Source organism: Schistosoma haematobium, chromosome 5 (genome assembly GCF_000699445.3).
Source record: "Schistosoma haematobium chromosome 5, whole genome shotgun sequence".
Taxonomy (NCBI): Eukaryota; Metazoa; Platyhelminthes; class Trematoda; order Strigeidida; family Schistosomatidae; genus Schistosoma; species Schistosoma haematobium.
In genome coordinates, this window is record NC_067200.1 from 8,818,521 (window position 1) to 8,831,519 (window position 12,999).

Sequence of the window (12,999 nt, forward strand, 5' to 3'; positions counted from 1 at the left end):
TGTTATGTGTAACGGTAAACGAGGCAGTATATCCGATGAATAGAACTCCTCCTCAACCATGCTTGTATCGGCTCTTATTACTGTAAAACTGTCAAAATTTAATTCCCTACTGTCTACCGACTGCGTCAGCCGAATTCCTGTGACGGCGATCACATTTAGGTCAGTACATATTTGTGTACCTAGCACTGATTGCTTGTTGAGCGAGTTCCGAGCGTTTGTGTGACAGATCCGAAGACCACTTATAGAGTTTACAGATGGCAACTCTTCACGGACGAATCTCTTGACTCTTTTAGTTTATGTCCACTCTATAGCATTAAGTACCTTCCCCTGCAAAGTGTAGATGCCAGTTTTAGCAAACTACTTTGATTGTGTTCCAAGTCCGTTTGGCTACATAGTATATGAACCTTCAGTAAAGTGAACCCAGTTATATTTTTGGACATTGGCTTAGTAAGTAGATATTTTATCAACCCGATGTCGCGCTCAAAACGGATCGTTGGTTCCGAGATTTCACTCTGCTTGAATAAATGAGAGATGACTGACTGTCACATTGATCAACCATCAATTTCACAATTGCTGTTTGTGTTGTTGGCTTTTCCTTAACGATATAAGTTTTCCGTTATTCTGAATTTATACCTATTCATCAGCTTTCTCCATGGAGTGGCAGTCACAGTTGCGTTACACACATTGTAAGATCCTGAACGGTTGTCGATGACTCAGATGGCCAGGTTGTGTTTTTTCTTTCAGAAACAGACCTAGCCAATTATTTAGGTTTTGTGGACGTTTCCCGCCTCCTAACTTTTGGATAGAGTTAGACAGAAGAAACCAATTTTCTTGAGCTTTTGCATCTAACAGACATCTTTGAAGTCGGCTAATCAGAAAATAAGTGGAAAACCGTAAACTGTCAGGCCAAAAATGCAGAAAATACGAAGAACCAATGAACTAGAAATAGTGCTGATGATTATCTACTTTCGGAAAAGATGATACTCTTGATGTTACTCCAACTAAAGTGAAAAATCAGTAGTGATGAGTAACAAACGATAGAAACTGTAAATTTAACTCAACGAGGAAAAATACCACGGTTCTTTCTAAATGGCAGGCGTCGAAAGTTGTTGTCAACACTTTTCCCCTACTTACTCTTTCATGTCCGTCTCCTCACACATCACCAACTAACCAGACTATTTATATATTCTCACAACATTCGCTCTCTTTTAGCACTCACATTATCACTTTAATATTCATACAGTGCAAACAAACAACCTCTTGCCCGGCACTGTGATGGATGCTGGTATCCAAAAACCATAGACCCATTTATTTGAACTACAAGAGATATAAATCCACAAAGTGATTAGAAATAATGGAGTGGATTGACTAAGCTACCGCTCATTGGACAATGTGAAATATCTGGATTCGTACACAAACAACAAGAAGCAAGGGCAGAGAAATAAATTGATTTGTGCTAGCTCGTGACAAAGTTATTTGAAATAAGAAGTATATGGAATAATGATATTGAGTACAGTGCAGTACAGTACAGTCTCCAATGTTATTATACGCTGACGGTGTAAAAATCTGGCGAGAAATAACTGGAGACAAAGACACATGTGCTCTTCAGGAAGACTTACATAACATGATGAACTGATTTAAAGAGTGGCTGATGCCTATAAACGCTTCAAAAAGGGGTCTACATGCACTTTGGGAATCCAAAGGTTAGTAGGTACAATATAGGGGAAGTGCCATTACCCGTGGTCCTGTCTCATAAGAATCTAGGAGTGACAGTGATTTATGATCTTAAGACGATGGCTCATTAACGGGAGGTCGCAGCTAAGGGGTTTCGAACCCTCTGGGCTTTAAAACAGACATTCACTAAGTTAGATACTACCATGTTCACCACAGTATACATATCCTTAGGGAGAACTAAGCCTGAGAACTTCATTCAGGCTGCAAGCCCCTGTTTGAAAGGTGATTCGGATACCCTAGAAAAAGTACAGAGAGCACATACTCGCGCAATTCCAGAACTTTGGGGCTTACCATACAAAGAGAGGCTTGAAAAGTTGGACCTCTTTACTCTGTCCTACCGTAGACTAAGGGGAGATCTAATTTTGATGTACATAATACTGAGAAATGATTTTGGACATAACTTATTCGCTCTTTTCCTTCCCACTAAATCGGGACATCGCAGAGAACATAGCAGGCGAGTAAAAAAAAGCCAAGAACGGACAAAATACCCGTGGCATACAGGTTGCGTTTAATTGCAGCCGTTTTCACACCGAGTCATCAATACTTGGAACCTGCTGCCCGAAGCAGTAGTGTCCGCACCTTCAATTGACTCTTTCAAGAGAAGACTGGACACTCACAGAAGCATACTAGAAAAGGAATAACATAGGCCGTAGGCCTTCTGTCCTTACTACACAACTCTGAATCTGTGTATTGAAAACCGCCGTGGTCAAACATTTTGCTACCCCAAGGCCACGTTTTGCTTTTGGTAATGCTCAGCCAGAAAAAGCCCCATAAAGAAGGAACTAAGAGTGAAAAGCTCATCCATGAAGAAAATGTACGGACACTAAAGTTCTACCGTTATTTGTTTCTGTCCTGTTATGTAAGTCCTTTGTAGTTATTTTAATTCGGAACGTTCATAACCATTTTTTATGTTTGTTCCAAAGTTATTTCTTACAAATATTTCAAATACATATACAGTGAGTCATTGTGTAGTTTCAGATTCGTCGTTAAAGCTTACACTTAAATTAGTTTATACCGAGTTCAAGTGTCGATGTCATTGGGAAATAGAATTAAGTGTTCGAGGTAACTTAAACTCATTGCAATGGACAGTGTCAGTCTATTCCTATCGACGGGTTACTGACATGTTTGTTTGTGTTAACAGTTGTAAGAAGCCAGTTGGCAGCAAATAGTACTATTTGCTGAACATATATACGTATATATGTTTGTCAAATTATTATTTCCGCAATCCATCCACTCAAGGTATTATTTAAAAGATTTGATCATACTACTTTTCGATTCATAATTCTTTATAATTGACAGGGTCAATAATTTACTTTTTATATCTCTTTTATTTGCCTCATATTTAGTAGTTTATATAAGTTTCACTTAAATGTACTCGAGAAGCTGAGTGGTGAAATTCTATAAAACTACATTACAGACTGGATATGTATTAGTGACAAAGGAGTAACCGGTTATTTGTGCACGACGTTAAAAGAACTTTTTCTCACTCCGAAGCAATTCGAACTGTAACTGCAGGAATTCTCCACAATACTGCAATGTTATTCTGGATCTCCGGTCGACTTGGTATTGTTGTAGATCGCTAACGTGGATCATCTGAGTCAAATGATTGGGGGTCTACTCGAGCTAAACAGGAATGGTGTGACGAACCTGTTAAATTCGAAGTCACACCTCGCGGTTAATTCCTAACGTGGATTATCCTTTCGTCATATCAAGGTACTGTGGTCACTTTGAAGACCATATAACACAAAGGACGTTATTACAGAAATATATTAGTAAGAGTAGGCACAAGGAAAAGAGTGCGACCACCGCCGAATGGGCCAGTACTTGGCGTGTAATTAGTTGATGCGCATTGGTGGTCCTTGAACGTGATGAGGATCGGTGAACTATTCGATATTCACTGAACCAACTGTCAGATGATTTAGCTATGGCCCAGTGACATTTCACTGGCCCTACAGTGTAGTTTGGTTCAACGGTTGGTATAACTATCCAATCACGGATATTTACCAACATACTAGTTATTTGTGTTGCAACCATGGAATGAGCTTTGCTAATGTTAGACTCGAAGTGCTTGATAGATAAGGGAAATTAAATTAAGTTCTAAACTCTCAAAGGCTGTAGCTTTTGTGACCTACTTAACGCTTGTATTTCTACCACACACTTCAATGTGTTATTATGGCTCACTTTATCGATGACGAAACGAAACATTAAGGTGACTAAACTCATGCATTTCATAATAATCTTTGAAATCGCCGATATTTTAAACAATAAAGAAAAATCGCAAACTTATTGGTGAATATTCGCAACCTACTGGGACTAACTGTTGTGAAGTTTAGGCTCTGTGATTTAAAACTGGTGAGCTGTATCTAGTTTTTATCATGGCAAAAGTTTTAAGCTATTTCCTACCACTCATTCTTCGATTTTACAGGTTTCTCTACCTAATTTTTTGCTCTTCTCGATCCTTCCCTCATTTAACATTGGTGTGATCGACCTGATAGCGTAGATCAATGCATACTTGTTCCACGTTCTGAATTGTCCCTGGTTATCTTTTCTTTTAACTAGAATACCTCATTTCCACTTGAAATTAAGCATAGTGGTGAGGACTCCTTAATTTTGTGAGAGAAAAGTTCAAAATAAACATTTGGGTTTGTTATTCCTCGCCTATATTTTCAAATATATTCTGAAACGTTACTTTAAAGACATATTCAGACGATTAAAGACTATCAGTTGAATATTTCGTTTACTCTTACCAGCTATTTCTTGTACAATAAGGAATTCCGAAACATCTTTAGTTAAATCACCAAAAAATCTAGTCTAAATCAAGTATTAGGTATGCTCAGTTGTTATACTTTGTAAACACTAGTTAAGCGAAGAAATTTCTTTCCAGTTAGTTTTTCATAATGACTCTCTCTCTCTCTCTCTCTCTATATATATATATATATATATATATATATATATATATATATATATATATATATATATTCGAAGTTCGTCTTTACTAAATGTTTAGATGGAAAGTTTTCGTTAGTATATTGCTTGATATTTAGTCTTGTCTACAATGCAAGCCTCCAACCATAGTTTTCTCGGTAGCATTACTTAATAATAATATAACCAAGTGACTGACTCTAACGTTAGTAGTAAGGTTGGTTTCCAAAACTGTTATTCGACTGATGAGATTATAGGCTGTCGATTGGCATTTTTGGGCCACATGTCACAAATGTATATCCATAGCATATCCTGACTAATAATATTGGTTTATGTGAGGGTAGTTTCACAGAAAGATAGGGGTGCTTAAATAAGAGCATGGCATCAGTTGCTGATGCCATTGATTGCTAAACTGACCTGTGTCATTAGAAACTTATTTCTCGATTGTGTTCCTGTGGATAATCATAGTTTATGGGTAGAGACGATAAATACCATGGCTCAAAGTCAATCGCAATAGTGCAGTTTTATCCGTTATATATTTTCTTCCCTGAACATGGTACTATTCAACACTTTATTTAATCTTTATCAAATCTTTATTTAATTCCACTCGTTCTTTTTGGTGTACACATGTTTAACCTTCTGTTGTATTGGGTACTGACTTTCATTCTTCGTTGGTTTTCAATTTGTTGATTCCCTCTTCCAATCTGTTAATGTCAGATGTGCAACCTGGAACGACACATATCATTCTCAGCTCTTACTTCGTCTCTGACCGGTTAATTTTATCACCATGTTCATTATTGGTTATATTCTTATCTTAGACTTAGTGTTTGGACATTTTGTTACAACATTCATTATTGTCAATGTTGTTTTCTTCCTAGATAGTTTATTTCGTTATCACTTTAACATTTTTCTGGTCAACCTATACGAAACGTTACATAGCGTTATCACTAGGCTGCTTCGGTGCTTGTTTAGCTGCTTATAAATTTATGTCCTACATGGCCTCACCATCTTACGCTGTCAACGAAAGAGGAACTCGTCAATTGGTGGATGCTGGCCTAGATTTAAATATAGGATCCGGTGGACTTGGAGAGTAAGTGATTTACACTTTTTGCTTTATTCCCTGATTAAATAATTGGGTTATTTTGGGTAAGGATATTACAAGTATGGAGGGATTTCTAAAGGTTGTAGAATTTTTGAAATTTAGACCATAAACTGATCTTAACTAGACTGTAATTGAAAAAATGTTTTCCATTATTACCGGTACTGTTACTGCTTTTACTACTCTGACGTTTGTATCTGTGCTGTTCTGTGGCAACTTGAACTTATGCGCATAAATCCCAGTTTCTGCATTGGGTATGACCCATGAACTAACTGACTGACAGGCTGATTTAAGCTAAAATGAGTCATCGAATGCCAAGGATCATTAGACTACTGTTTTGTTCTACTCAGCAATGCGCATCTCCCACATAAAATCAGCTGCAGGAGACAAACCCAGGATTTTAAGTCTTGTGGGTCTCATCTTACTGAGTTAACATATGGTAATTCGAAATCTCGACTCCAATCATTTCCTCGAAATGAGTAATTTTCATCCAACCACCCATGGTTATTGTTTTGCTTTACTTCTGTAAATCAGTCAGAAATACTCTGTGGTGACTGTGCTCAATTTCTTTCTTTCAAAGACTGAATTTAATCTGAACTTAATTGGATGAGCTGAAATATGAACTAATTTTTTTGGATTCTAGCCTATAAATCTTCTCTACAAGAATTTTGTTTTGCAATAGTCAGTGGTAGTAGAATAAGAAGCTGTGGTATTAGCGTATAAAAGTGTCGTTCAAAGTTATCTCTGCTGTTTCATCCATACCACTTCGTTTTGTATAAACTCCTAAGTCCTGAATACTACAATGATGTGAGCACCGATGAAACTAACATTTATGAATTATTTTGATTGATTATAAAAAAGGGACCTTGCGAAATATTAATCACTTATATGATCCAAAATTGGGTTAATTATTTGTTTTAATAGGACTAGGATTGTTAGTTAGAGTGAGTATTTTCATCACAAATTGATACCAACTATAGTGGAAGAATGCGCTGTAGCTGTAGAGACTAACGAAATTCACGTAAAACCCAAAATCTGCTATCGTAAATCTGATTGGTTCGTCTATAGAGTCTAGTTCAATTTCGACATATCTATTTTAGAATCTTGTTTGGAGCCTAGCACTTATTCCAAATTAAATCATTTATCATCTCTGTGATCTTACTATCCAGATCACCGACCATATTCTTATATTTTTAATCCAATTACAGTCGGTGTAGATTTGGATAGGAGAAAAACATAATTTGAAAGAACTGGTCTTAAAAATACAAACAAAGTAGTTTTGCTATTCTTATAATGAAACCAGATCGCATTTGTTAGTTTTATCTTTTATATTTACTTGGAAAGAGAAAGGAAGAGGACTGTATCGATCATCCAAAATAGTCTGGTTTAAATTTTAAATATACTCAGCATAAATCCATATTTACAGTTGTGAGATGAGTCTATAAACAATAAGATTTAACTTTTGTTTCTGTATCATATCAATTTATTCATTGGTTAGGAACTAAATTATATACCATTTATTATTAATCTAATCTAAGGCCAGTTGATGGAAAAGGATGCAAATGAACGAAAAAAGTCAGTGAATCCATAAACAGTGATGGTTAACAACTTAGTTCTTAACTTATTAGGCATTGTAACTCTAGTGAGCCCCTTGTTTCTGTGGTTAGAAATCAAGAGAAGATTGTCTCTAAGCTAGTTAATGGCCTCGGTGCATTAGGTTACTCAATATAACCTTCAGATCGTAAACTTGTGAGTTCAACTTGTAATTAATCAACCTTGCGGGCAGGGAACTATCCTATTCCTTGACTTCGTGAATACTGATTGGCTGGGAAGAGAAGAGGGAAGACAACCGTGGCGGGAAATCTCTATGTTCGATTATGTCTAACTTAGAAGGGTACACGTTTAAATATGGAGATAATTAGACCACAAAGCACAACAAATTAGAAAATACAATATATGCAAAACAGGAAGTAAGGCTGCTATTTATAATACAATAAATTAGGAAGAAGAAATGACAATAGTTGATAGATTAAACGATTGCTTATGATCAAGCAAGTAAGGTAGTTACATAAAATAGCTGTAAATAACTTACTGACTACAAATTAAGCAAACTGATAACCTAAAAGCAGCTTTCATAATTTACTATTTCTTCGATCAGTTTTTGAATTTTAAGATTAATCTCTTTGTAATATATTTTGTGTGTGTGTGCTCAAAAATGTTTGCAGTTGCATTCAGTCTTTGTTTCTCTCTGTATCTCGAGTCCCGAAATCTCCATATAATTCTTATTTTATTTCTCCAGCTAATCTTTTCTATTACTAATAATACTGTTACTTCTATCAGTCAGATTTTTCTTGGTAATTTTATCTCATTATGCTAATGTGGCAACTTAAACCAATGCACATATGAGCCAGGTCCCATGTTTCATATAACTGACTGAATGACTCCTTAGCATATTGTATTTGTGGTCCTGGCCTTCTCAGCACACATCCAGGCCTAAAACCAGCTTAGTTTCCTCAGTTTCGCTGTTCACTAGTCTTAGGAGTCATATGATTATTGTGGCCACCGTGTTAGACAATATATTCTTCAAACCGATTCTTCTATGGTTATTAAAAGGGGATTTTTGTTCTATTCTAAATACTTTGATGTCTAGCGATCGCGATCAGTTTTATTTAGGAGTACGCCATGTTTGCAGACTCTGATTAATATCTCAGTCAATCTAACTTCGAAAACTAGATCATCATGCTTAAAGATTTTTGAAGGCCTACTACTTACCGTTGCTTTAATTTAAATATACATTTTGGAACTTTATTAAGAATCGGGGTATGGAGGACGTATTTCACTTGCAATTTGATTGTTCCAGAATATTGGATAACAACTGGAGAGTAGCTGGAAAAGAGTTGAATTATTCTTTAAAGCAGAACACAACTCACATTCTAATAACCTATAGTTATTTTCATTTATCTCATGATTCATTAATTGTTCGGACTGTTTTTGTTCACACTAGTCTACGTTTCTCTCATTCTTTTCGTTTTACTTTACATAGCTGTTTTTTTCGATATTGTATACTTTTTTATTATTTACTTATTGTTAATGCTGTTTTTTTTCTTTTCAGACAAGCTAAAGATGCAATAATCATGTGCAGTTTAGTCACTATATTAAGCTTAATTCATCAATATTTCTGGTTCCTCTTATTAATTGTAAGTTTTGCATTGATTCCGTTTCTTGTTTAGTGTATACGCGTTTATTTATGTTTCTATATTCCTAGTATTTGATAACTTCTTTGGCAAGACTATAATTTATGGACGAACCAATCGGATGTAAGATAACAGGTCTTGGATTTGGGTGCGAAATTCATTCATTCGTTTGATTAAATAGCGTTCTAGCATTTTAGCTGATGTTAGTTCATGATGAAAGCCCTAAATCCAATTCTTTATCCTAACTATCAGCTGCAACCCACAATCCTTATTCTTCACACTGCTTTATAACCTTCATTTGTCCATAGTAAGTAGGTGGATATTCTCAAGGTCACTTTGGCGTCGCTCAGAGGTCGTCCATAAATTAGTCTCACCAATCCTATTTTAAAATCCTAATAATTATTTCACTGACCTAAATAGAAATTTCACAACAGACTGATTTCCTGTCCCACTGAAGGATCAATAGTAGTACTCAAAAGCGAAAACTCTAGAACTCGTCGAAGACTAAACCGCGAATCTCCAGTCCTATTAATAAAGAAGTTACCTTCAAACTTTATTGACCGTAAACATGAAATGTTGAAATTTGATGGAACCAGTTTTGATTAATAAAAATTGCAATTTAGACTTGGTAATCAGTGATCCATAAAGGCTGTTTTTATGCCAAATAGCTTCTATTCGTATTTTCAAACTTCCAGAATCGACTTCACAGGTTTTTATGGAGTTCCGTTTTTCCTCAGAAATCACACTACGTCGATCCATAAAGCCTTAAATTTTTACTTTTCAGACTAGTTAACTGTTATAACTTGTGAACCTGTGTGCCCTGTTTATTGTATAACGCAGCGATACCGCCAATCAGAGAGCAGCGAACTATCGATCGAACCAGTGACGCATAAAACACGTGCGAGCAGCCTAGAGTCCTGATTGGTCCTGCTTTCCGCCTAGCCCAGCCAGTTGAGTCTAGAACACCAATCTCAGCCTCTGCGATATGAATCATTTATTTCAAATATACTCGGTTTATATATCAACCTAACAGACCACATCGTACCATCAAATAGGAAACAACATTTGTACAAGAATTAGCCAAATATGGCTGTGAATATGGGATATGGTAATTAATAGACATACTATAACTGAAGAATGGTAAATCGTATTATAATAGGTCATAGGTCAAAATAAAACTCATAATAAGAGGGACATGAATGTGAACAGATTAGTTACATAACAATTACACGATAAAAATATACTCATAGTCTTGGTCCATAAATGGATGCCAAAAATTACCATTCATTATTCTTATCGGGATATAACATTAACAATGAGAGGCTAAACGTTTTATTTATTATTATTAGTGCATGAAAGTGTCTCTTTCGAAATGGTAAATGAAACATAAATATAAATCATTTCAGATTTGATATGCCCATTGTTGGGGAGACCCCGAAAGGTCCCTTGAAAAAAGCCCAAAGGGTCCCTGAAAACAGTGGGAAACGTTTCATCCAATCAGTATTGAATGGATGTTTCTCAGAAGCATCTAGAATATGGAGAGTCACGTATCACATTTCTGATTAGATGATCACCTATCCCGCTACTATGCGTAGAAGAATTCCAGAACTTTCCAAAAGCCCAAGGACATCTGAAATGCTATAAATGCCTTCAACTTTCTGTACATAAACTAACCTTAGAGTAAAGCGTACTCTCCACATTTCGCGCCTTTTTTTTTTACCGTATTCAAGTTGTGCAGATTTAGCCTGAGGTTATTAGAAGAACGTTTAGTCAAAGGATGTATCACCCATCACAGAATGTTGAGCTCATTGATGCCTACAATGTTATTGGTACATGTTATCTAATAATCCTGAACTCTACTACAATAATCATTTAATATTCCATTATCGGCAGTATTCATTATTCAGCTGCTATATTCTTTGACTGTAAAATTCACCAAGTTTCTCGTTGATTTTAAAGTGTATATTTTCAATCACATTCGATGTCATCTGTTAAACATTGTCTCTTCCCTAAACTGTCTTGAGTGCTTATAGAGGTATGAGCAAAGTTGTCCATCCCATGTTTCCCACACCTTGGAAGCATAATTCTTTTTCGGGTCCCTGTAAAGGAAACTGGGTTGGAAATGGTCTTGATTACCTAGGAGAGTGACAAGGCCTGTTGCCGGTCACATACGGTCTCTTTACGAGCAGTTTCAGGTGTGTTTGCCCCATACTTTCGGCAACAGAAAGCCGTGAGACAACGTTGTGTGCTGTTGTTAAGGCCGACCTATTGTAAGCCCATCCTTTTCTTATGGGAAGACAGCGTCACGACAGATGCTGGTTTTCTAAGAAAAGCACCCAAAATGTGACGTCCCAATATAGTCAGAGGTACCAATTCGTCCTCAAAACTTAGGTTGTTGCTTTTAGTCTTTTAGTCTCATCTTACTCCATCCAGCCTATCTGCCATGATATGACCTGGAAAGACGTGTTTTTAGCTAACATGCCTCGATTTGTTCATCACGATATGCAAGGACGACCATTTCGTCAAAGTATCAGCTACGTATGGCTGAATAGCGAAACTATAATTTATGGACGAACCAACCAGGTTTAGGGCAATAAGTCTTGGATCTCGGCGCGAATTTCACTTACCCGATTTGACATTTTAGCTGATGTTATTTCGTAATGAAAGCCCTAAATCTATTTCCTAACCATCAACTGTAAATCATAATCCTAATTTCACAGTGGTTTATAACTCTCATATATAGCTGTAGTAAGTAGGTAGACATTTTCGAAGTCACTTCAGCGTTCCCCGAAGGTCGTCCACAAATTATAGTCTCACTGGCTGAACTTGTTTAACACTACAAATAATGAAATATCAATAGACTATGGAGAAAGCTGTCTCATTCATTACGCTGTTCCGTTTTCTCTAATATTGTGTAATCATGATACTGAATTTTCCTTAACTTATTTGAATCATTAGGGACTCTTAATAATTTCTTGCTAAACTGTAGTGAGAGCGGTCATTTATATCCAGATGTACATGTACACGCAATTCATGTGGAATGTTTGTTATCATTCGCTAATAACATTTACACTACTCACTAATATTAAGTAGCAACATCCCATTTATAAATGTTATATACTTATGTCTTATGTATAATGCCAGATTCCTATTCGGTTATTCTACGTGCTTTGGGTAAATATCTTGGCACCGTGGATATTTGATCCAAACCAAGAAACTCAGGTAAATGAAAAAAAACAAAAGAAAATGGAACGAAAAATGAGACGAGTTGGTCATCTGATGCATGGTACAGACAGAGCTGTCGGCCGAGCTAATTAGATAACGAAGTGTTGTGATGAGAAATGGTTATCATCATTCTGAGTATTGTATTTTATTCTATGGATATTTCCATCCCTTATCTCGTATTATTCTTACATGATATTCTTTCTTTGTCCTTTTTAGTACATATTGATATCTGTACAGTAATTTATATTATGTATAGTTTCTGAAATGACTGATTTGTTTCTTATTGATATTATTCCTAGTATTGTTTTATTTATTCTCAAATATGCACAGTGGTAAATAATTCCACCATTATTCTCTTTTTTTTCTATCGTTTGACTTAAATAATATTGTGAATGTCTTTTATTAATCAAAGAAGAGGAAAATTTCTGTACTTCTCATTGTTTCCAGCTATCCGGTCAACAAGTAACTTCATGGAATTCACTCAGTGGTTTAAAGGTTACACGAGGTCTTGGGTTCGACCACTGGTGAGGTTGTGAGTACTTATTACCGAGGGGTGTTACACTAGGACGAAATAGCTGTCCAGTATTCCTGGTTTTCAATGATAATCTTTTATTTTATGTATTGAAATATGTAAATATTGGTACGAAGAGGCACCAACATAAATATACTTTGTACAGTATGTTCAAGAATTAGATGAAGAAAGGTTAGTAAACAACAATAAATTGATAAAAATAAGTGAAATAAAGCTAAAGAAGTGAGAAGTGTAGTTTGGTTAAGAAAAATACATTCAAAACGTTTTTCGGCAGGATCGCCACAAACTTTTAG

The 12,999-nt window shown here is 35.9% G+C and overlaps 1 protein-coding gene across 1 annotated transcript; it reads left to right on the forward strand.

Moving 5' to 3' along the window:
• The first annotated feature begins 2,442 nt into the window (after positions 1-2,442).
• On the forward strand, positions 2,443-12,596 carry MS3_00009102 (uncharacterized protein). The gene is made up of 4 exons (XM_051217441.1): positions 2,443-2,593; positions 5,535-5,746; positions 8,868-8,952; positions 12,094-12,596. Exons 1-4 carry the CDS (start codon positions 2,483-2,485, stop codon positions 12,265-12,267), a joined length of 582 nt encoding a protein of 193 aa, XP_051064842.1. The 5' UTR covers positions 2,443-2,482; the 3' UTR covers positions 12,268-12,596.
• Positions 12,597-12,999: the final 403 nt, after the last annotated feature.

Bases quoted from the DNA above. Each gene is read 5' to 3' on its own strand.
- MS3_00009102 (XM_051217441.1), top strand. From the start codon at position 2,483: ATGCTCAGCCAGAAAAAGCCCCATAAAGAAGGAACTAAGAGTGAAAAG. The intron at 5,747-8,867 runs GTAAGTGATTTA...TTTTCTTTTCAG, and splicing joins GGATCCGGTGGACTTGGAGA to ACAAGCTAAAGATGCAATAA. The intron at 8,953-12,093 runs GTAAGTTTTGCA...GTATAATGCCAG, and splicing joins TCTGGTTCCTCTTATTAATT to ATTCCTATTCGGTTATTCTA.